Source organism: Thermobia domestica, chromosome 1, assembly GCF_964235325.1.
Source record: "Thermobia domestica chromosome 1, izTheDome1.hap1.1, whole genome shotgun sequence".
NCBI classification, from domain to species: domain Eukaryota; kingdom Metazoa; phylum Arthropoda; class Insecta; order Zygentoma; family Lepismatidae; genus Thermobia; species Thermobia domestica.
The window spans coordinates 166,066,856-166,089,446 of record NC_137454.1 but is presented as its reverse complement, the minus strand read 5'-3'; the positions used below and the strand labels follow the sequence as shown (position 1 = coordinate 166,089,446).

The following is a 22,591-nucleotide window of genomic DNA, read 5'->3' as shown; positions in this document are numbered from 1 at the left end:
AAAATAAAAACGACTATATAAATAGGAATGGATTAATTAGAGTTAACGTCCCTCTTATGTATATGCAGCAGCGCCATTTCTACATAACTTTGGAGGGGCATTTTCAGCTGTATGTGTTTCGTTGTCAGAAGTCCAAGCAAAGAACCGAGCAAAAATATCCAGATTTTGAGGGGACCAAACAGTCTTCTTATTTCCATAATTGGCGCCCATGGCTATATGAGAAAAGATCTACTGCTTCAAAGGAACTAGAAACTATATTCGTGTTTTTATCTAGTAGGCTTAGTGTTCCCAGCGGTAAATGAACCTCGTCGAACATGTGCATAAAAAGCATGGGTTTTAAAAAACTTGGTCATAGAGCAGGAATGCAAATAACCACTTGCCCACTCACACGGGACGAGTGGTTCAACGGTGCAGGCGAGCTTTTAATATTAGTATTATTTATTTCAAAGGTAAGTAAATGGTTTCTATTGTGGGATATGGGCTAGTAGCTTTTATCTTGAGCGAGTAAAATTTTGTTGCTTATTTGCATCCCTGTCATAGAGATCCATTCAGTTTCTTTGAAGGATCAAAGAGATCAGTCTAGTCTTTAACGAAATTTTCATCGTCATATGTGATATATTTATTGTAAGAAGTCCTGGATGCAGTATTTAGTTAGGATGAGGAGTGTACACCAAGCACACATACAAGAGAGTCTACCGAGCCTGGAACCCCCCCCCCCCTTCTTCGTCCCCACACATAAACTTCGTAGCTCTTCTAAATACGGTTGTATTTTGTCTGCGCAAGGGCCACACTCAAGTGCGTCCGTCCTGTCCGGACCCCCTCCAATCCTTCGAACCTGGATCTTCTCCTTAAGAGACATGTTCACGCATCATTATATTCACTATAGAATACGATGATTTTATCCAGCGTAAATTTAGAGCTCAAGAGAAGATTATATAGCCAGTGGGGTCATTCAGCCGGTTCATCCGAAATTGGTGGTTCCCCAAACCGGTTGTTAGTATTATCATTCTACTTTTAGATTTAGTACTAACGAAAAAAAAGTCTCTAGTACTATTTTTGAGAACCTAGTACTTGCGTAGACCTACATTTTATTTTCCATTTCCACCTTTTAAACAGACAACTAAAAATGTAATAGTTGAGATATGAAACTTCAGTTTTCCATATAGCATCTCATCAATGGAAATCTAGTTTAGCCGATATAGGTCTACAGAAGTAGTTCATTTTTACATATGTATTTAGTACCCCTGAGGAAAGCAAATTTTGTGTTGCACTGACGCAAACCGATCGAAATGGGGCCCCACATGTTTTTGTGTTTTGTTACTCTTACAGGCGTCACTGCAATCTTTCAATGGTCAGAAGAAATATCGGTTTTAGTTGGAAAATTTTGCATCTAATAGGGAAATTATATGGTTTCGAACGGAAAGTTTGCTGATATGAATCTGACAACATAGTGTTTTACTATTTAAGAGTATCATTGAAACAAATAATAATACAGTATAATCATATAGTAATAATTAATAAATACTAAATCAACTTACGATATTAATCAGAACCGATTGTTAAATGATTTGAATGATAGCACAGGTTATAGATCCAAACTCTCTCCCTCCTGCTTTCCGCTTGGATCTGCAGTCTGCACCTGCTTCCTACGCATCCGTTACTATTACTAATAATTAACAGCGTTCTTTATTGCATTGAATTTCAAGTACACAGTATACTCGGCACATTTAAAAATTGAATTATTTGATGTTTTTGTAAATAGTATGCATAATTATAAATTAGAAACAAACTCTCCATCGGAAACTCAATTCTAATTGCACTACTGAAAATGACGAAGTTGGAAACAAAAACTACAAATGTGAAATTTCAAACATATACATAATAAAAATTAAATTTTTAATGCCTACGATTATATCTTTTAGGTTAAAGGGGAGGAATTTTTAATATAATTGAATGATAATGGAAGAATTGGTGGAATGATAAGGTGGGAGGAAATAGGGGAACCCTGATATAATATCCATGGACACGATGTAGCGCACCACAAACTCACGTAGACTGGAATTGAACTAGGGATCTGCCACACCAAATTTGAGCGCTCTATTACTTTTTTCTAATTAAGAAACGTAACTACCGAACATACTAGTTTCTTAATTAACTCTTTGTTGCAGTTTCAATTCCTACTAGACTTGACAAGACACAAACACAGAAACATAAAGGACAGAGAACACGGTCATACACTTGAGTAGGACTGGAATCTCCATGGGTTTTGCCTCATAATCATCAACCTAATGTCTCAGACAGTTCAACTACAGTATATTACAGCGATTAAACAATTGAAATAATTAGGGTGGGTAAGATTTGAACCGGAAACTACCGGAAGAAAGTTAAGAACGTTCACCACTTGACCATGTCCATGACAAAAGACTTCAAATTAGTGTACTACAACTATGTTTTCAATTTAATACTGTTTCTTAGTACTAAATAATAATGTATGTATATTTTGTCGTAAGAATTTCTTTTTGCATTTTAATCCGATAACTGGCGGCACGATGATAAGAGGGGAGGGGAAGGGTTGAATATCTACAAATAAAATATATCTATAAATAACTGCAACTGACCTTTTTTCAGCATCAGTTCTTCTGTCACTTCCATTCCCTGCTGTTTGGCCACTTGAAGCTCGTCTTGGAGTTTTCTGAGCGTGTGCCTGGCCGAATCAATTTCTTTGTAAGCAGCGTTCAGCTCTGCTTGAAGCCCTGCAACACACAACCAAACAAACAATCACTTCAGTGCATTGCACAGCTGGCTGCAATTAAACGTCAGCTCAAGGTGATGAACCACAATCAAAATCATCCATTGCCCTCGGACTGTATTAAATGAAAACCTACAACTCGACGCCTACAGACGTCCAGTAAGCTTGTCAACACTGACAGTTATTCCAACTGCGCCTCTCGCTGTCTTAACGCGCGATATGAATGGGAGAAGGAAATGGATAGCCACTTCCGTCCCGTCAGGGTTATTCCTATTTTCAGTTCTTTATTCTTTTTCTTCTTTACAGTATTGTAAAAATAAAAATCTTACTTCCATAAATTCTCCGCAAATTCGAAATTCATAAGTGGCTAACAAGGAAGGAGACAAATATACTAACACTTTTGTTCAAGATCATAATTTCTCTTTTTCCGTCGTTGAAGATGAACAATCTTCCAGTTTAACGTCCTACGATCATACCGTTTAGGCTAAGGGAAACGGATGGTTAAGGCAAATGAATGATCGAAGAATCAGTGGAAGGAAACGAGAAAAACCACGGACACAATATTGTCCACCACAAACTTACTTGGTCGGGGATCGAACCAGGGACCCCACGTACCAGCGGTAAGCACTCTAGCTCTAAGTCACTGTGTTCCCCTTTCCATCTGTGAAATCATAAATTGATGAACAAATAGATTGCTGAACACGGAGCAAGAACTTTCAGGGAGGGGGTGGATATTATGTAAATGGAAAAATAACTTTTTTCTTCAGCAATTTCCATACTTCTCAATATATGGTTGCCCTCGAGATGAGGCGAGAGAAGAGACAGCCTTTTCAATAGAAACAGGTGCCTTTCCCAAGACGAGACACCACTTTCACGAAACCATTTTCTGACGAGATAGCCTTAAACTCTTGGCTCGTAGACAACCCTGCTCCAAAATGTATTCATATTGGAGTGCAATATTAGTAGATTAATCTCGGAACTTTTATCAATTCTCCCCTTTTTAGCTTGAGTTGATCGGCTACAATAGAGATGCCACCCTTAGATATGAGATTATTTAATTAAAAAAAAAAAAACTAATTCAACCTCCGAGAGGTATTGTTCTTTAGGATTTTACTGCCCTTTTCCTTTGCCACTCGCTTTGCAAGTGCGCATTTTAGCAGATAATCAAATTGGAATCTCCATCTATCTAAATGTTTCCGGTTAGGGTGTTACCTACAGTTTCCATCCTCTATTATATCCAAACCTGGACTCACCTCTCTCTTAATTCATTTATGTCTTTGAATACCATTCTGTACATGTGAATTGAGGAATAAATCTCACAATAGATAATTTATTCCGTTATTCATCAAGGATAAGTAATCCTAATTTCCACAGGCACGTGAGATTCGAGCCACTCAATAAAGTGTCGCGTTTATTACTATTGTTCAGATTTTGCTAGATAATAGTAAGTCATCATTCTATTTTATTTGTATTTTAGGAAGTAAACTATGTCGAGTGGGAAAATAGGAGCCAATTATAAATGCGAGTGAACGATATTGATGATAGGATTAATCAATTGAAGAAGAGAAAGAATTGGAAACACTCATTGAGAAAACCAACAGACACGACGCTGCCCATCGCAACCTCGTATGGCTTGAGATCGAACTGAGGCTTCTTGCATCAGAGATAAACGCTCTCTCAGTGTGTCATCCTATATTATCCTTTTTTTTTTTTAAGTCGTTTTTCAGCACTATGTCTACTTGAGATTTGGATCTACGTACAAGTTCAACATGAGATCCGAGCCACACTTACGTATTTCTGAATAGGGACGAACTCAGGACCATTTAACCTAGAAGTTCGTATGATAAGTACTCGAGTAATCAGTAGCCAGTTTATTCTCTTATTTCCAGAATTACTTGGAATAGGAAATAACTACGATTCCATCATTCTAGGATCACTGCTATGCCATCACCTGCTATGATTCTACGTACACTCATGTTGATGTCTGGTAATTTTAAACACAGGTGAGTTCGAATATTACTCCCCCCCCCCTCTCTCTCTCTCTTTCTCTACAGCGGGGAAAAAAATAAGAACAAATATTAAATACTATAGCATTTTAATGCTTTTGCTTTCCTTTACATTTAGTAGATAAATACTAGATAGAAAATAATAAATGCATCTTCAATGCAAATTATTTTCAATGTAATAGCGAAAAAGCAAACTCGTTTAACACATATTACTGTGAATCTGGTCCTTCCAAGGCATAGCATACTTTTTTAACCATTGATTTTTAACTAGCCGGCACCTTACAAGAAAAACTCGTTTCTTCTTAACCAAGACGAAAATATAGTCACTCTGGAGGAAAAAGAAAAAGAAAAAAGAGAGAAAACCTCCACTGAAGCCAGATGAAGACTGTGGCCTCCATGTGACTCTTTTATCACCCTACTGACGTAGAAATGTTTGTGTGGAACCCCTCCAACTTCTCTTTAAACCTATCATCAACACCCAGTCAGTTGTCTTTCTTTCAGAATATGCAATTTTAAAGCAGATTAAAGTAGCGATTAGGTTAGCAAGAAGGCACAGCTTTCGACTTTGGTGCTTTACTACAATGTTTACAGTATTATGGCATGAACATTTATTCGGTTATTCTTGCTATTTATAGAATGGCAGGAATATATAAGTGATTATCTCTGAATGGACTGTGCAAAAACAGTATTCAGAAAGCCTCTCCATATGTATTACAAGTAGGTGCTCCATTCGTGTAATTCAGCTTCTCTTGAACTTTTTTCCTGTAAGGATCACAATTATTAGTCAAAGTATTCTACGGACCCCTTCAAAAGTATATTTATCTTTCTTAGTCGAATTGAAAAAGGAGATTCTAAGTTTGACCTGTGTGTGTTAAAAAAAAAAAAAAAAAAAAAACTAACGGCTGATACAAAATTCTTATCCTAAAATATGCGGCCACCAGATAATTAATAAAGTAAGGTGGGCTGCGTAAAATCAAGGGGTTAAGAACTTGTTTGTATATAGCTTTCTCCAAATGGTTTAACATCGTTTGGTGATGGATGTTTAGGTCATGAGCAATATTATGACTGCTTGCTTGCATTGCAGTCTTGTTCGACTGTTGCCTGAATATTATTTACTTTTTCTGATTGGTTGCCCACTGCAAAAAGTATCTTCAACATCGAAACTTCCGGAACGACAGCGAATGAACTATCTTTTTGGTTGATGCTTTTGGTTGATGCTACGTATCTTTCCCAATAAATAGCACTTTTTTCTTCTTAGGACCTGCACAGCATTTGTGCCTTTATCGAAATAAAACTGTAAAATGCAGCGCATTTTTGTGAAAAATTTGGTCATCTCTGCGGCGTAATACCTTAAGCCTCATTACAAGAGTTCCAACAACTTTTGCACTGTCATCTGTCAAAAGACATTAGACCAGCCCCGCAGCGATTCATATATCATGTGAGTTTAGACCTAATGTCATCTCGTACACAAAAGTTTCTACTATTTAGACTACCTGATATTTTGATACGATTTTTACTAATGTAATGACAAGCTATTCGCAAGGAAGGTTCTTACCTATAATACCGGCAATGGAACCTAGGTCATATGCTAACAATATAGCCATCAAGTGTCTCTTCTGGTGCGCATCTCTACATGGGAGGGTAAGAGCAAGGGCAGCAAAACCTATCTATTTTGGGAGGAGTTTGGGGTTTAGCATCCCTTTGAGCAGCGAAGCTATACGAGACGTGGACATAAATAATATATGATCCGAATCACATGAGTACCCACCGGCAGGAGCGGAGTCAATAGAACCCAAGCTCCGTGGCCCTGAGGTTCAGGGGGCCTCAAAAATCCCTCCTTAATACTAAAATATAGCAATCAACTTATTATATTATAGGCTTCAAACCCACGCTTTTTTTTTTTTTTTTTTTTTTTTTTTTTTTTTTTTTTTTTTTTGCTCGCTACGCTCGAGGTATCGCTAGAGTTGTCTTTTTTCACCAACGTCTTCACGATACTTATTTTGTGAGGGAGTGAGCTATTTTGGGCCTCTATTATAAATCAAATTATTAACTTGTGGTAATAATTCCTTTGAAATATCTCTGTCATTTCAATGTCGTTTAATGCCATAATAGAATCATTTGCAGAGGAAAGATATAGGAAGAAAACTTTTCTAACAATGTAGCCTTGTGCAGCTTGACCTATTTGTATATGATTTTTCGGTTAGAGGGAAGCAAACTAGGCCCCATCTTATTTTGCTTGATTCTTGTAGTATGTGACGAGACAAACACGACATTACCAAAATTATCGAAATTGCACCGGGGGAACATGGGTAATTTGGGTAATTTTGTAGCTCGGTATGGAAAATGAAGAGGAGAGAGCAAACTGAGCCCCATGTTTTTTCGCTTGATTCTTGTAGTATGTAACGAGACAAACACGACGGCACCAAAATTATCGAAATTGCACCGGGGGAACATGGGTAATTTGGGTAATTTTGTTGCAAAATGAAGGGGAGGGAGCAAACTGGGCCCCATGTTTTTTCGCTTGATTCTTGTAGTATGTGACGACACAAACACGACCGTACCAAAATTATCGAGATTGCACCGGGGGAACATGGGTAATTTGGGTAATTTTGTTGTAAAATGAAGGGAAGGGAGCAAACAGGGCCCCATGTTTTTTCGCTTGATTCTTGTAGTATGTGACGACACAAACACGACCGTACCAAAATTATCGAGATTGCACCGGGGGAACATGGGTAATTTGGGTAATTTTGTTGTAAAATGAAGGGAAGTGAGCAAACTGGGCCCCATGTTTTTTCGCTTGATTCTTGTAGTATGTGAAGAGGCAAACTCGACGGTACCAAAATTATTGAAATTGCACCGGGGGAACATGGGTAGACTAATTTGGGTAATTTTGTAGCTCGGTATGGAAAATGAAGGGGAGGGAGCAAACTGGGCCCCATGTTTTTTTGCTTGATTCTTGTAGTATGTGACGAGACAAACACGACCGTACCAAAATTATCGAGATTGCACCGGGGGAACATGGGTAATTTGGGTAATTTTGTTGTAAAATGAAGGGAAGGGAGCAAACTGGGCCCCATGTTTTTTCGCTTGATTCTTGTAGTATGTAACGAGACAAACACGACGGCACCAAAATTATCGAAATTGCACCGGGGGAACATGGGTAATTTGGGTAATTTTGTTGTAAAATGAAGGGGAGGGAGCAAACTGGGCCCCATGTTTTTTCGCTTGATTCTTCTAGTATGTGACGACACAAGCACGACCGTACCAAAATTATCGAGATTGCACCGGGGGAACATGGGTAATTTGGGTAATTTTGTTGTAAAATGAAGGGAAGGGAGCAAACTGGGCCCCATGTTTTTTCGCTTGATTCTTGTAGTATGTAACGAGACAAACACGACGGCACCAAAATTATCGAAATTGCACCGGGGGAACATGGGTAATTTGGGTAATTTTGTTGTAAAATGAAGGGGAGGGAGCAAACTGGGCCCCATGTTTTTTCGCTTGATTCTTGTAGTATGTGACGAGACAAACACGACCGTACCAAAATTATCGAGATTGCACCGGGGGAACATGGGTAATTTGGGTAATTTTGTTGTAAAATGAAGGGAAGGGAGCAAACTGGGCCCCATCTTTTTCGCTTGATTCTTGTAGTATGTGACGAGACAAACACGACGGTACCAAAATTATCGAAATTGCACCGGGGGAACATGGGTAATTTGGGTTATTTTGTAGCTCGGTATGGAAAATGAAGGGGAGGGAGCAAGGGCCCCATGTTTTTTCGCTTGATTCTTGTAGTATGTGACGACACAAACACGACCGTACCAAAATTATCGAGATTGCGCCGGGGGAACATGGGTAATTTGGGTAATTTTGTTGTAAAATGAAGGGAAGGGAGCAAACAGGGCCCCATGTTTTTTCGCTTGATTCTTGTAGTATGTGACGACACAAACACGACCGTACCAAAATTATCGAGATTGCACCGGGGGAACATGGGTAATTTGGGTAATTTTGTTGTAAAATGAAGGGAAGTGAGCAAACTGGGCCCCATGTTTTTTCGCTTGATTCTTGTAGTATGTGAAGAGGCAAACTCGACGGTACCAAAATTATCGAAATTGCACCGGGGGAACATGGGTAGACTAATTTGGGTAATTTTGTAGCTCGGTATGGAAAATGAAGGGGAGGGAGCAAACTGGGCCCCATGTTTTTTTGCTTGATTCTTGTAGTATGTGACGAGACAAACACGACCGTACCAAAATTATCGAGATTGCACCGGGGGAACATGGGTAATTTGGGTAATTTTGTTGTAAAATGAAGGGAAGGGAGCAAACTGGGCCCCATGTTTTTTCGCTTGATTCTTGTAGTATGTAACGAGACAAACACGACGGCACCAAAATTATCGAAATTGCACCGGGGGAACATGGGTAATTTGGGTAATTTTGTTGTAAAATGAAGGGGAGGGAGCAAACTGGGCCCCATGTTTTTTCGCTTGATTCTTCTAGTATGTGACGACACAAGCACGACCGTACCAAAATTATCGAGATTGCACCGGGGGAACATGGGTAATTTGGGTAATTTTGTTGTAAAATGAAGGGAAGGGAGCAAACTGGGCCCCATGTTTTTTCGCTTGATTCTTGTAGTATGTAACGAGACAAACACGACGGCACCAAAATTATCGAAATTGCACCGGGGGAACATGGGTAATTTGGGTAATTTTGTTGTAAAATGAAGGGGAGGGAGCAAACTGGGCCCCATGTTTTTTCGCTTGATTCTTGTAGTATGTGACGAGACAAACACGACGGTACCAAAATTATCGAGATTGCACCGGGGAAACATGGGTAATTTGGGTAATTTTGTTGTAAAATGAAGGGAAGGGAGCAAACTGGGCCCCATGTTTTTTCGCTTGATTCGTGTAGTATGTGAAGAGGCAAACTCGACGGTACCAAAATTATCGAAATTGCACCGGGGGAACATGGGTAGACTAATTTGGGTAATTTTGTAGCTCGGTATGAAAAATGAAGGGGAGGGAGCAAGGGCCCCATGTTTTTTCGCTTGATTCTTGTAGTATGTGACGACACAAACACGACCGTACCAAAATTATCGAGATTGCACCGGGGGAACATGGGTAATTTGGGTAATTTTGTTGTAAAATGAAGGGAAGGGAGCAAACTGGGCCCCATCTTTTTCGCTTGATTCTTGTAGTATGTGACGAGACAAACACGACGGTACCAAAATTATCGAAATTTCACCGGGGCAACATGGGTAATTTGGGTAATTTTGTAGCTCGGTATGGAAAATGAAGGGGAGGGAGCAAACTGGGTCCCATGTTTTTTCGCTGGATTCTTGTAGTATTTGACGAAACAAACACGACGGTACCAAAATTATCGAAATTGCACCGGGGGAACATGGGTAATTTGGGTAATTTTGTAGCTCGGTATATCCTATGGAAAATGATGGGGAGGGAGCAAACTGGGCCCCATGTTTTTTCGCTTGATTCTTGTAGTATGTGACGAGACAAACACGACGGTACCAAAATTATCGAAATTGCACCGGGGGAACATGGGTAATTTGGGTTATTTTGTAGCTCGGTATGGAAAATGGAGGGGAGGGAGCAAACTGGGCCCATGTTTTTTCGCTGGATTCTTGTAGTATGTGACGAGACAAACACGACGGTACCAAAATTATCGAAATTGCACCGGGGGAACATGGGTAATTTGGGTAATTTTGTAGCTCGACATGGAAAATGAAGGGGAGGGAGTAAATTGTGCCCCATGTTTTTTGGCTTGATTCTTGTATGTGACGAGACAAATACGACGGTACCAAAATTATCGAAATTGCACCGGGGGAACATGGGTAATTTGGTTAATTTTGTTGTAAAATGAAAGTGAGGGAGCAAACTTGGAACCATCTTTATTTCGCTTAATTCTTGTAGTATGTGATGGAAAAGGATTGAGAGAGTTGTCTGAAAGGGCCTGTGTCGAAAGTGCCATCCCAGCATTTCCCTGGTGTGACTGAAGACAAACCTGGAAAACCGTAAGTCAGGATGATCCGCTGTCGGTGGTATGACAGTTATGCGGACCGATTGATCGTAATGGAATTTAAAATCTCACACGAAAAGTATGAAAAGGAGTTATCAGGTGTTTCTAGTTCACCGAAATCTGCGGAGTGCATGCATTGACCTCACAACTTGAACATTCTTTTAACCTCTGTTACATGTCTTATCTCGCAGATATCTCCTTTGTTTTCGACAAAGCAGAAAGAAAATACTAATCAGTCGGCATACTCATTCACTTCAATGTTGAAAATCATGGTAAAATCAGGGATGTTTACAAAATTATACACTGCAGTATAACATTACACATGCGTTGGACAGAAGCATTTTTCGAACATTAGTTATTATAAAGAAATTAATTCCGATTCACTATGTCAACGTTAGTGCTCTCAAACGGGTCGGGTCGGGTTGTCGGGTCGGGTCAGTCGGGTCAGCTTAGGTCGGGTTGTCGGGTCGGGTTGTCGGGTAGGATTATTCGGGTCGGGTTGTCAGGTCGGGTCAATCGAGTCAATCGGGTCAGCTCGGGTCGGGTTCTTGGGTCGGGTCAGTCGGGTCAGTTCACTTTGGTCAACTGAGTTTAGGTTGAGCTTAAACTCGGCTGAAGTCGAAAGCTGCTGTTTTTCACTAGCTGCCTAATTAAAAATAGCAATTTTCGATTGATTTTATAGAAGCCATAAATCTATTTTGAACACTTGCAGCTAGTGTTTTTATGGTAAGTGCTTATTTTTGTACTTGTGTGTACTTTGCCCAGTTTGCTCCCTCCACTTCATTTACCATACCGAGATACAAAATTACCCAAATTACCCATGTTCCCCCGGTGCAATTTCGATCACTTTCGTACCGTCGTGTTTGTCTCGTCACATAATACAAGAATCAAGCGAAAAAACATGGGGCCCAGTTTGCTCTCTCCCCTTCATTTTCCATACCGAGCAACAAAATTACCCAAATTACCCATGTTCCCCCGATGCAATTTCGATAATTTTGGTACCGTCGTGTTTGTCTCGTCACATACTACAAGAATCCAGCGAAAAAACATGGGGCCCAGTTTGCTCCCTCCCCTTCATTTTACAACAAAATAACCCAAATTACCCATGTTCCCCCGGTGCAATTTCGATAATTTTGGTACCGTCGTGTTTGTCTCGTCTCATACTACAAGAATCAAGCGAAAAAATATGGGGCTTAATTTGCTCTCTCCCCTTCATTTTACAACAAAATTACCCATGTTCTCCCGGTGCAATTTCGATAATTTTGGTACCGTCGTGTTTGTCTCGTCACATACTACAAGAATCAAGCGAAAAAGATGGGGCCCAGTTTGCTCCCTCCCCTTCATTTTACAACAAAATTACCCAAATTACCCATGTTCCCCCGGTGCGATTTCGATAATTTTGGTACCGTCGTGTTTGTCTCGTCACATACTACAAGAATCAAGCGAAAAAACATGGGGCCCAGTTTGCTCCCTCCCCTTCATTTTACAACAAAATTACCCAAATTACCCATGTTCCCCCGGTGCAATTTCGATAATTTTGGTACCGTCGTGTTTGTGTCGTCACATACTACAAGAATCAAGCGAAAAAACATGGGGCCCAGTTTGCTCCCTCCCCTTCATTTTACAACAAAATAACCCAAATTACCCATGTTCCCCCGGTGCAATTTCGATAATTTTGGTACCGTCGTGTTTGTCTCGTCACATACTACAAGAATCAAGCGAAAAAACATGGGGTCAGTTTGCTCCCTCCCCTTCATTTTCCATACCGAGCTACAAAATTACCCAAATTACCCATGTTCCCCCGGTGCAATTTCGATAATTTTGGTACTGTCGAGTTTGTCTCGTCACATACTACAAGAATCAAGTGAAAAAAGATGGGGCCCAGTTTGCTTCCCTCTAACCGATTTTTCTCCTTTTACTCTATTAGTGTTTTTGCAGGGATTGTTGACCATTTAGCTTGTATTTGACATTTGTGTGTTACACTGCGTTATATGAGCATTTAACTGTTAATAATAACTGTAATTAAACTAATTATTGTAAACTTGGAACACATCAAAATATTACAGCATAGTTCTCGGTGTTTCGATAAGCCTATGAGGCTGTGGAAGACAGCAAAGAAAATTTATGCGCTAGAATTATTCGTAACATACGAGCCCCCTTGAAATAATCGGCTCCAGGGCCCTAAGAGCTTTCATACACCCTGCCCATCGGGAATCGAACCAATGTCTCCCGAGCCGGAGACCTGTTCGCTAAACTCTATAGTTACGAGGTAGCTCAAAGCCTGTCTAAGTTGGGCACTCTTCGTTCCACATCAAGACTCGCATACATTAAGCAGGTGGCCAAATTAGAGAAATGGTGAACTCTACAGGTTTTACTGTAAATACTAAAACAAAGAAAACACGTGAGTCACATATCGTGAAAGAACTTCGTAAGATTAGCTAATTCACTGCCTCCACTCAACAACGCTTAACAAAATGCTTCATGAACTTAACCAGACAAGAGTTAACATTTGCTTAGAATTTCAATTTTCTTCCATCAGCTCATACATCAACAGCGCTTCGTTTATTAGTTTACGACGCACGTAGCAAACGCGAACAAAGGCACGGCCAATTCTTTCTTATCGACAGCATCATGACACTTGAATTGAATCAGACATTTCCAAACACTAGGTTATATAAAATATTAAAATATTTTAAACCAATCTAATATTCGAAATATATATTATGTAAAGGACATCTAATGGATATTCTAAACTATTGATAAGTTGGTTATGAGCGGTTTATGCTCATTAATTTGAAAATAATAGCAATTGATTATATGTGTAAGTCTCTATCGTACAATGTACCCAAAGAACAATTACATCTTTATATTTATGGAAGGTATTTATACATTAAAAAAATAAGGTTCTAGGCCTAATAGATTCGGAGATGTGGAGAACGTTAAAAAAAAAGTCTCCATTTTTTCGCTTAGGCATTACATGAACGGCAAGAAAATATTCGAACATCCTTTTATTCCTTGGGTGTCACATTTCACAAAATTTCGTTTTATTTAGTCTACGACGTCAACAGAATATTATTTTATACAGAATTTGAAGGTTCCCCAGTCCGAACGATTGTAGACATAAATAATATGCTAGTGTCGCAGGCTCTATATGCACGAGTAAAATGAAATTTAAATGAAATCTTAAGAGTTTAACGTCCCACGTTATACCATTTAGGCTAAGGGAGACGATGATTAAGGCAAGTTAATGATCATGGAAGAATTGGTGGAATGAGAAAGTGAAAGGAAACAGGAGAAAACCCACGGGCACGATGTTGTCTACCACAAGCTTACTTGGTCGGGGATCGAACCAGGGACCCCACGCCCCAGAGGTAATCGCTCTACTACTAAGCCACTATGCGCCCTTATATGCCTTATAATAATTAGCATATATATATTATATATATATATATATATATATATATATATATATATATATATATATATAGGGTGTTTCAAAACAACACCGACAACGTTTGGGAGGTGATTCCTGACACCAAGATAAGACAAAAAGTATAGACCAACTTGGGTGCACAAATGCTTCCTTTCGGAGTTATAGGCTGCCGAAATCTTGAAAAATTGAACTTTAAAGGTCCATAGCTAAAAAAAAAAAAAACTATGGGACCTACGGTAGTCGGGTCAAGACTTCACTTAGGAACTAGTATATGCTCTATCCAAAAATCCATGTTTCGGAGTCCTTCGGTACTTCCATAACAATTTTTATAGAGGTAGTTGCTGAGTACTTCAAATTATATACCCGCAACCAGACACCCTCTATAAAAACTGTTGCGGAAGTACCGCAGGATTTTGAAACATGGATTTTTGGACAGGACACATATTAGTTCCTAAGTGAAGTCTTGACCCGACTTCGGTAGGTCCCATAGTTTTGGAGCTATGGACCTTTAAAGTTCAATTTTTCATGATTTCGGCAGCCTATAACTCCGAAAGGAAGCATTTGTGCGCCCAAGTTGGTCTATACTTTTTGTCTTATTTTGGTGTCAGGAATCACCTCCCAAATATCGGTGTTGTTTTGAAACACCCTATATTATATATATATATATATATATATATATATATATATATATATATATATATATATATATATATAATATACAGAGTGTTAATGAACTATACCGACAAACTGTAAGAGATGATTCCTTACTCAAAATAAAGAGAAAAAGTGTATATGGACCTATGGGGGAAAATGCATAGATTCAGAGCTAGAGCTGTCCAAAATCACGAAAAAGCAAAATTTCAATAGGCCCTATTTCGACTTCGAGAGACTTGTGGATGGTGGTTCTTACCAGCGTAAAGGAAGTCACGCATACGCAATTCAAAATTGCATATTTCATTAATGTTCAATTGATGTACAGAGTATTCCCTGTAGGGTGAAATTTTCAGACATGCCATCAACCGAATTTTGAGATATGCTCTGATTTTATGATTGGTTCAGGCAAATGATAAGTCTTGATAGCAATGAACACGAAATCATTTGGCGCAATGTCGAAAGTGTTAAGGATTGTCAGTAGCACGGTCTCTCGTACTCAGGAAAACGCATGCTGCGATGTTTTCTTTCACTCTTATAAGTGAAGGAAACGTGAAATATACCATGACTAAATACATCGCTTCACACGTTATTCCGAACACACACAAACAAACAAACAAACAAACAAAAAAAACATGGAGCTGCCGGTTCCTAACACTTTCGACCTCCCCCCCCCCCCCCCGAAGCATTGTCAAGGCTTACCTCTTGCCTACTTTGGACCCTAGTTGAAATCAGGATATATCTGAAAATTCTATTGAGAGCATATCTGAGAATTACACTCTGTAGGGAATACCCTGTACACTTATTGAAAATTGATGAAATATGCGCTTTTGGATTGTGTATGCGTGGCTTCCTTTACGCTGACAAGGACCACCATCCACAGTTTCTGGAATTGGAATTGCCTATTGAAATTTAGCTATTGGAATTCGAATTGCCTCAGAAGGGCCTATTGAAATTTAGCTTTTTCGCTATTTTGGACAGCACTAGCTCTGAAACTATGTACTTTTCGCCGTAAGTACATATGAACTTTTTCTCTTATTTTGATGTGAAGAATCACCTTTTACAGTTTGTCGGTATAGTTCATTAACACCTTATCTATCTATCTATCTCTCTCTCTCTGTATATATATATATATATATATATATATATATATATATATATATATATAAAAGACATGTTCTGTACTAGAATTCAATCTGCATTTATCTGGCCTTATGAAATGCACATACATTAATAACACGAAGAACCACTCCAAGACGTCTTTATTATTGGAGCTACTAATACATCTTTTTTAAATAGTAAGTTACTGGTCTACCTCGACTACATTGATAGTAAAAACGTTTTAGATATTCAGATGTTCTTTCTCTACAGGAGAGTGAGCGTGCTATTACAGCATTAAATTTAGCCTAATGATACAATCTTAAAATAACAAAGTGCGCCTTCTGAATTACGGTCTATGTCCTCTTGTTCAAATATACATTCAAATACTCGGACATTGTACGTACTTTATACAGCTGAGAAAAGTTGAGCCAACACATCAGGTCATTGGAAAAAAGGTGTTGAGTGCCAAAGAGAAGTTACTATCAGTGGCAACTGTTAAGAACTCTTACTTGTTAGATCTCGCTTGAGCGATTCTCGCCACCTAGCCAGAAGGTCAATAGCAGCCGTGAGGGGATAAATCTTTCTTTACTGAAGAAAAAAGTAATAATATGAAGAACATACACGTTTGAATAGGCATGCTACAAAAATAAACGCCAAAAGGAATGGCAGAAAATTAATAATTTGAAACCATCCTTGTCTTGCCCCATTATCTGATAATGTTCTATGTTTTTATTTAAATCACAGCATATTAACTTAGGATCGATCTAGCTACATCTCACGAACCTTCCTGTTGAACACTACATATATATATAAGAAGGCAGCAAGTTTTATATGAAAATGTATTTACATGGGGAAATTGCGTCAGAATCCAGTAAAATACAAGAAATTATGAGCAAACACAAAATAGTATTCCCAACAGAAATAGCAACAGCAGGTCCTATGTCATATAACACCCTTATATACATGGTAAAGGTGATTTTACGCAAGTTTATCGAACACCACAATATACGTTGAAATACTATTAAAATTTTAATAATGTAAAGCAGTCGGCGTTTCTGAGAAGTTTTATATCATCAAGCATTGCTACAGTCTATGATGCTACAATATACAGCTATTGTAAATTATTGGGTCTGAAAGTGAAATACGGGTTTCCTAGATCTCCCGATCTGAGAATTTTTTTTTTCCTTTGGGACATGTGAAAGACATAGTTTATTTGCCTTCACTACCAACAACTTTGGGTGGTTCCAGGATCGCATTACAGTTGCTTTGACGACCATTAATAGGAATATGTTAGAGCGCTTGGGGGGCGAACTAGATTACTGTATAGATATATGTCGTGTGACGAAAGGAAGTCACATCGAACATTTGTAATAGTTATGTATCAAACTTGGACAGCTTCTGTATATTTTTATTATCATTTGTTATTTCATATGTTATATATTTTTAATACAACCTTTTCAAACCCGATGAATCATTTACACCTGTACGTATTTACGCCTCATTAGTTTAGAACGAAAAACTTCCCGAAACCATATGTATGTATTTTAGATGATACCCTTTAATGATCTGAAAAAGTTAATATTATTCTTTAGCTTTCTTAATATTTTGAGAAGTGTATAGATACGCTGCTGAATTTGATAAATGATCTTTAATATATCACCATTCTCTTTGAGAGCTCCTTCGTGGCTAAGCGGTTAGCGTACGCGCCTTTGGCGTGGGAGTCCCGGGTTCGATTCCCTGCGGGAGCTCATGTGGTTCGGATTCCACGTTAATCAGTAGGTCCACGTCTCATATAGCCTCGCTGCTGAACGGAACGTTAAACTCAATCAATCAATCATTCTCTTTGAGTTACATTTTGCTGCTATACAAGGTGGCCCAAAAGTAGGTATACAGTACCGTACTGATCAGCTCATTGCATTTTATATTCCTTATTGTTATCCATCAGGTAGACTTAGTTTCTTTATTATTTGTTCTAAATGTGTTTTTACTTACATCTTACGCTCGAAAGAGCCGAAGCAAATAAACCCATAAACTAGAATGTTATACTTGATCAATGCAGGGGTGTAGGCCTATACCTACTTTTGGGCCACCCTGTACTTCTCAGAAGGAAGCAAAATGCAATCTTAAGATTCAAATTTTGTAACTGAAAAGTGACTTGTATACGTTTGAAAGTATTGTTGAATATATGTTAAAAACTGTGTTAAAATTTGTAATATTCTTTGGATAGATGAACAGTAGTATTGCATATTAATGCGGAGACACATTCTTTGGGACACGGACGGATTGATATGCATGAACACTGCATGATATTTCCAATCCTTCCCATAGGTAAACAAATAATTTCGCACATTCATTTGTATTTCTCGTGATCCAAGTATTTTCCCCGTTTAGGGTAGAAGAATTAAAAGTAACACTAGCACATTTCCTTGTCTCAACTTGAAAACATATTTTAAAATTTGAAGTAAACCATTTTAAAAAAATAATAGTAAGCTTAAAAAAGATAAATCTATGTAGTCATGCCTTTCTGTCATTTCGCCAGCAGTTGGATTAGTCTGAATCACGATGCCTCAACTTTTCTCTAACACATCTCACAATCTTATGATCCAAGTTCCAACATCATCCAGTATTAAAATCATGTGTTTCCCTATTACGTGTTCCATTCTTATGCTCTACGACGCAATAGAAGTTTTAAATTTCTGAAACAAAACTGGAAGAGAGAGAGAGAGAGAGAGAGAGAGAGAAAGAAAGTTCCCGAATTACGTTTAAATTAACGAGCGTAAAGGTCGCAGAATGCACAAAGTGAAGTGAGAATCTACAAAAAATTGCTGAATTACCATCTCCACTGTGTGAAATTATTTTTAGAAACATATCTCTGCTCTCTACGTTGTGCCTCTCCCACGTACATCCTATTTCGAAAGACCACTGAGAGTGAACTCTACGTGACTTGTGAACCATGCTGAGCCGGCCTCTGCAAATTTAACTAATGTAAACAGTCTTCCTGGAACTGATACAGAGTTAGCTACGTGTCTGCACCAAGATTACGGAATATATTGTACGCGTTAAAATCACCACCACTACTACTTCGAGGTTCTAAATATAAAATACAATTACGTAGTTGGTGTATAACACGGTGAGTCAAAGTGCAAAGTTTTGCTAAGGGCATTAGAAAGAGATCCCGACTTCTTCACTTAAAATGCATCATTAATTTCTCTTGATAGTTTTTCGGAACATTTCGAAGATCCGTTGTAATAGCGCGTATGACCAGATTGAAATTTAAAGCAAAGGCACTCGCTAATGAGTTCAAATTTGAACAATGTGTGATACTATTCAAGTTTTATGATAGTAACTAAGTTAACGATATAGAAGTTGCAAGAAGTACAAGTCAACTCCATAAGCAAATGCATCGATTAAGATGAAACTGAGGAACGACGTGTTAATATTAAGAATAACTTTTATATTGATATATTTAACTCTGCTTTACGAATGAAGAATGAATTTTCGTATGACATTGGACAAAATAGCTACAGTTCGGTTCCTTTCTTTTCCACGGAAGAAGAAAAATCAATAAAAATAGACAGACCATTTATACAAGATAATGCACCCATTTCTAGGCTGGAAAGAATCTGGGATAGTAGCTATACGTGAAATCAATGTATCCAGGATAGGTTTTTAAGTCAAGGCTACATATTTAGATTTACTAACGTAAGTTAAAAATAATGGTCATATCAGTATGTAGAACTCATAGAATGATAAACATGCTATGGTAATATTTCAAGTTTTTGCTCAAGATCATAGAGTTGTAGATTCCTTCCTGTTTTGTCTATTCCTGTTTCGCCTACTAGTCTCCCAGCAATATTTATCAATATTTCTACGTTATCAAGATTGTAGGTGAAACAGGATTCCTGTTTTGCCTATTCCCTTTTCTTGGGAGATTTTGGCTTTATATGGATCCAGGATATTGATCTAATGCAAGTCACCAAAAGGAAGTAAAAACGTTTTAGTATGAAATAAAACTAAGTGATAGGATTAAAAGAAATGAAAAGTAGAGAAGAGCTATGCTATCGTACATTTTCATTTATTTGTACTTTTTCTTTCTGTCGTACGTTCATACTCAATTTTTCAAATGTATGCAATAGGATACAGTATCAACGCAATCCATTAAACCTATAGCTCTAGATTTTAATCTCTCTTTCGAAGTATTAATTCGTTGATCTAAGCATTTGTACTTCAATTTTTGCACTTTCGCCTGGTTCCCTACCTCCAGCAACAACATTTTACTTCATTCTTCTGCTGTCCTTGCTTCAATAACTCCAACAATGTAAATATATTGGGATGATCATGAGACAATTTTTATTCAGTTTTCAATGTCATCCCTCAACACTGTTAGTTGTTTTTGCCCTTTTATCACATTTTTTTTTAATATTTCATACAATACAATAAAAAAAGTTTGGGTGAGTTGGGTGACTATGAAATTTTCTTCACTCTTCCACTTGGCTATTCCACTGTTCATTGGCGAAATCTGACAAATCAACTCTGTGCTTATTATACTACCAAAATCTGTGACTTGCACTATGATAGCAGTAGTAGTGCTGCCATTGAGTAACGAATTCGTTTTATGTAGGAAGTATTTTAAAAAATGCGCAGAAAAACATTCATCCATGTTTCAGAATCCTGCGGTATTTCCGCAACAATTTTTATAGAGGTAGTTAATGAGTACTTCAAATTACATGCCCGTATCCAAACACCCTCTATAAAAATTGTTGCGTGAATACCTTAGGATTATGAAACGGATTTTTGGATAGGGCACATGGTAGTTCCTAAGTGAAGTCTTGACTCGACTACGGTAGGCTTCATAGCTTTGGAGCTATGGACCTTTAAAGTTCAGTTTTTCATGTTTGCGACACTTGTGCACTCACGTTGGTCTATACTTTTCGTCTTATCTTGGTGTCAGGAATCACCTCCCAAACGTTGTCGGTGTTGTTTTGAAACATCCTGTATTTTTCCCTATTTAGTGTTGATAGGAGAAAACTTACGAAAACTTATGTATGTGATATATCACCTCATATTGGATAATTGAGAAGATAAGGCCGGAAATCGTATCCATTGTGTTATATTACTTCCAGAAGCCTGTAACTCATTACCTTTTTCAGTATGTAGGCTATGAAAAAGATGTAAGTAAGATTCACTATTGTAAGTATTTAATATGATAACAAAGCCATATTAAATATGTTCTAAATCAGCTAACTGGGTACAAATTATGTTATTATATTGCATTTATTTTTCTTCTTTACATTAACATTGTAAGTAAAATTAAATAATGCTGCTGGAAGATACAAATATTTCCGATTAAGGAAACTACAGGTAGTATGACGTGCTTTAAAATTAAATAAAAAATAAATCGTTTAATCTATTCTACTATTTAATGCACTTTCTCCATATTACCTTACTTATAATGTATGTATATAAATTTGTTAGATTTATTTTTATTTTATACAGGGAACTACAATTAAGCATAAGCACTGAAGCTTAGTATACAGCGAACAAAAATATTGGTGTAGTTGTAGACATTGTATAAATATACTCGTAGTAAACCACAGAGTTATAATCAATATTATTTTACAACTCTGTGTAGTAAACTAATGGTGGTCTATGATTGTTAATTTAATTTCAGGGATGCTGAAACGCTAGACGAAAATCAAAGGTCCTTGAAAGCAACTGCAATTATCGGGAAAATAATTATTATTAAATTACCCTGATATTTAAATATCTCTTTTTGGAACGATTGGGCAGAATACGAGAAGATAAAGAAATGCTGGAAGTTCATTAGGCAGAACAGGAAGCCTCCGATCGGAGTAGCTTTATCTGCTTGACTTCAGAAACAAAAACAAAAATACGCATTCATAAACATATAAAAAAATGTTTTAATATTTAACGAATGCTAGAAAACAAATCAATGGTCAAATTATATTTTTCTTTACTTAATTATGCTAATATCACTACTGGAAACCTGATATTTCCCAGCAGATATACGCGTATGCTGAAAGCCTCGATAATATTAGCATATACATGCGCTTCTCTTCAATAACTGAAATGGATACCACGATTTTAAAACATCTATCATGTTAACCTTATATATATAGTAGTAGAAAAACGTGACTTTATGCTTGATTCATTTGTATATGGTTCAATGTCTTCATGAAGAGCCTCTGATTGCCCATACAAACAACGGAAGCAGAAACAACATCACATCCTCTATTTTGTTTCGCTTCTTCAGGCAGTTCCATTAACTATACTCGTAAATAGTTAATTCAAAACTTCTTTTTTTTTTAAATCATATAAACAACATTCCGCTCTGAAAGTAAAAAGACTTTTTTTTTTTTTTTTTTTTTTCATGCACTCATCCGCCCACAAGTACCGTCATTGATACATAACAGGTTTAGTTTCCTGTGCTGTTTTTACTATACGCTTCCCTTGCTTAATTTCTTGTCTTTTTTTTTTTTTTTTTTTAACAAGACGAAATCAGGCTCCAGTTTATATAAACTATACTCATAAGAATTATCGCTGCCATATAGGGACTACACATACGATGAGTCAATAGAACTTCAGAGGTCAACTT

General features: G+C 37.7%; 1 protein-coding gene across 3 annotated transcripts in view; it reads right to left on the bottom strand.

Moving 5' to 3' along the window:
• Positions 1-22,591, bottom strand: part of LOC145690704 (uncharacterized) — a 430,408-nt gene that overhangs the window by 53,909 nt on the left and 353,908 nt on the right. For 2 of the 3 annotated variants that reach the window (XM_081765884.1, XM_081765867.1), the window contains exon 7: positions 2,619-2,753. The exons of the other annotated variant lie outside the window; for it this stretch is intronic. In XM_081765884.1, the coding sequence (XP_081622010.1) occupies positions 2,619-2,753 (135 nt within the window). The remainder of the gene's footprint in view (positions 1-2,618; positions 2,754-22,591) is intronic. 3 annotated transcript variants of the gene reach the window in all.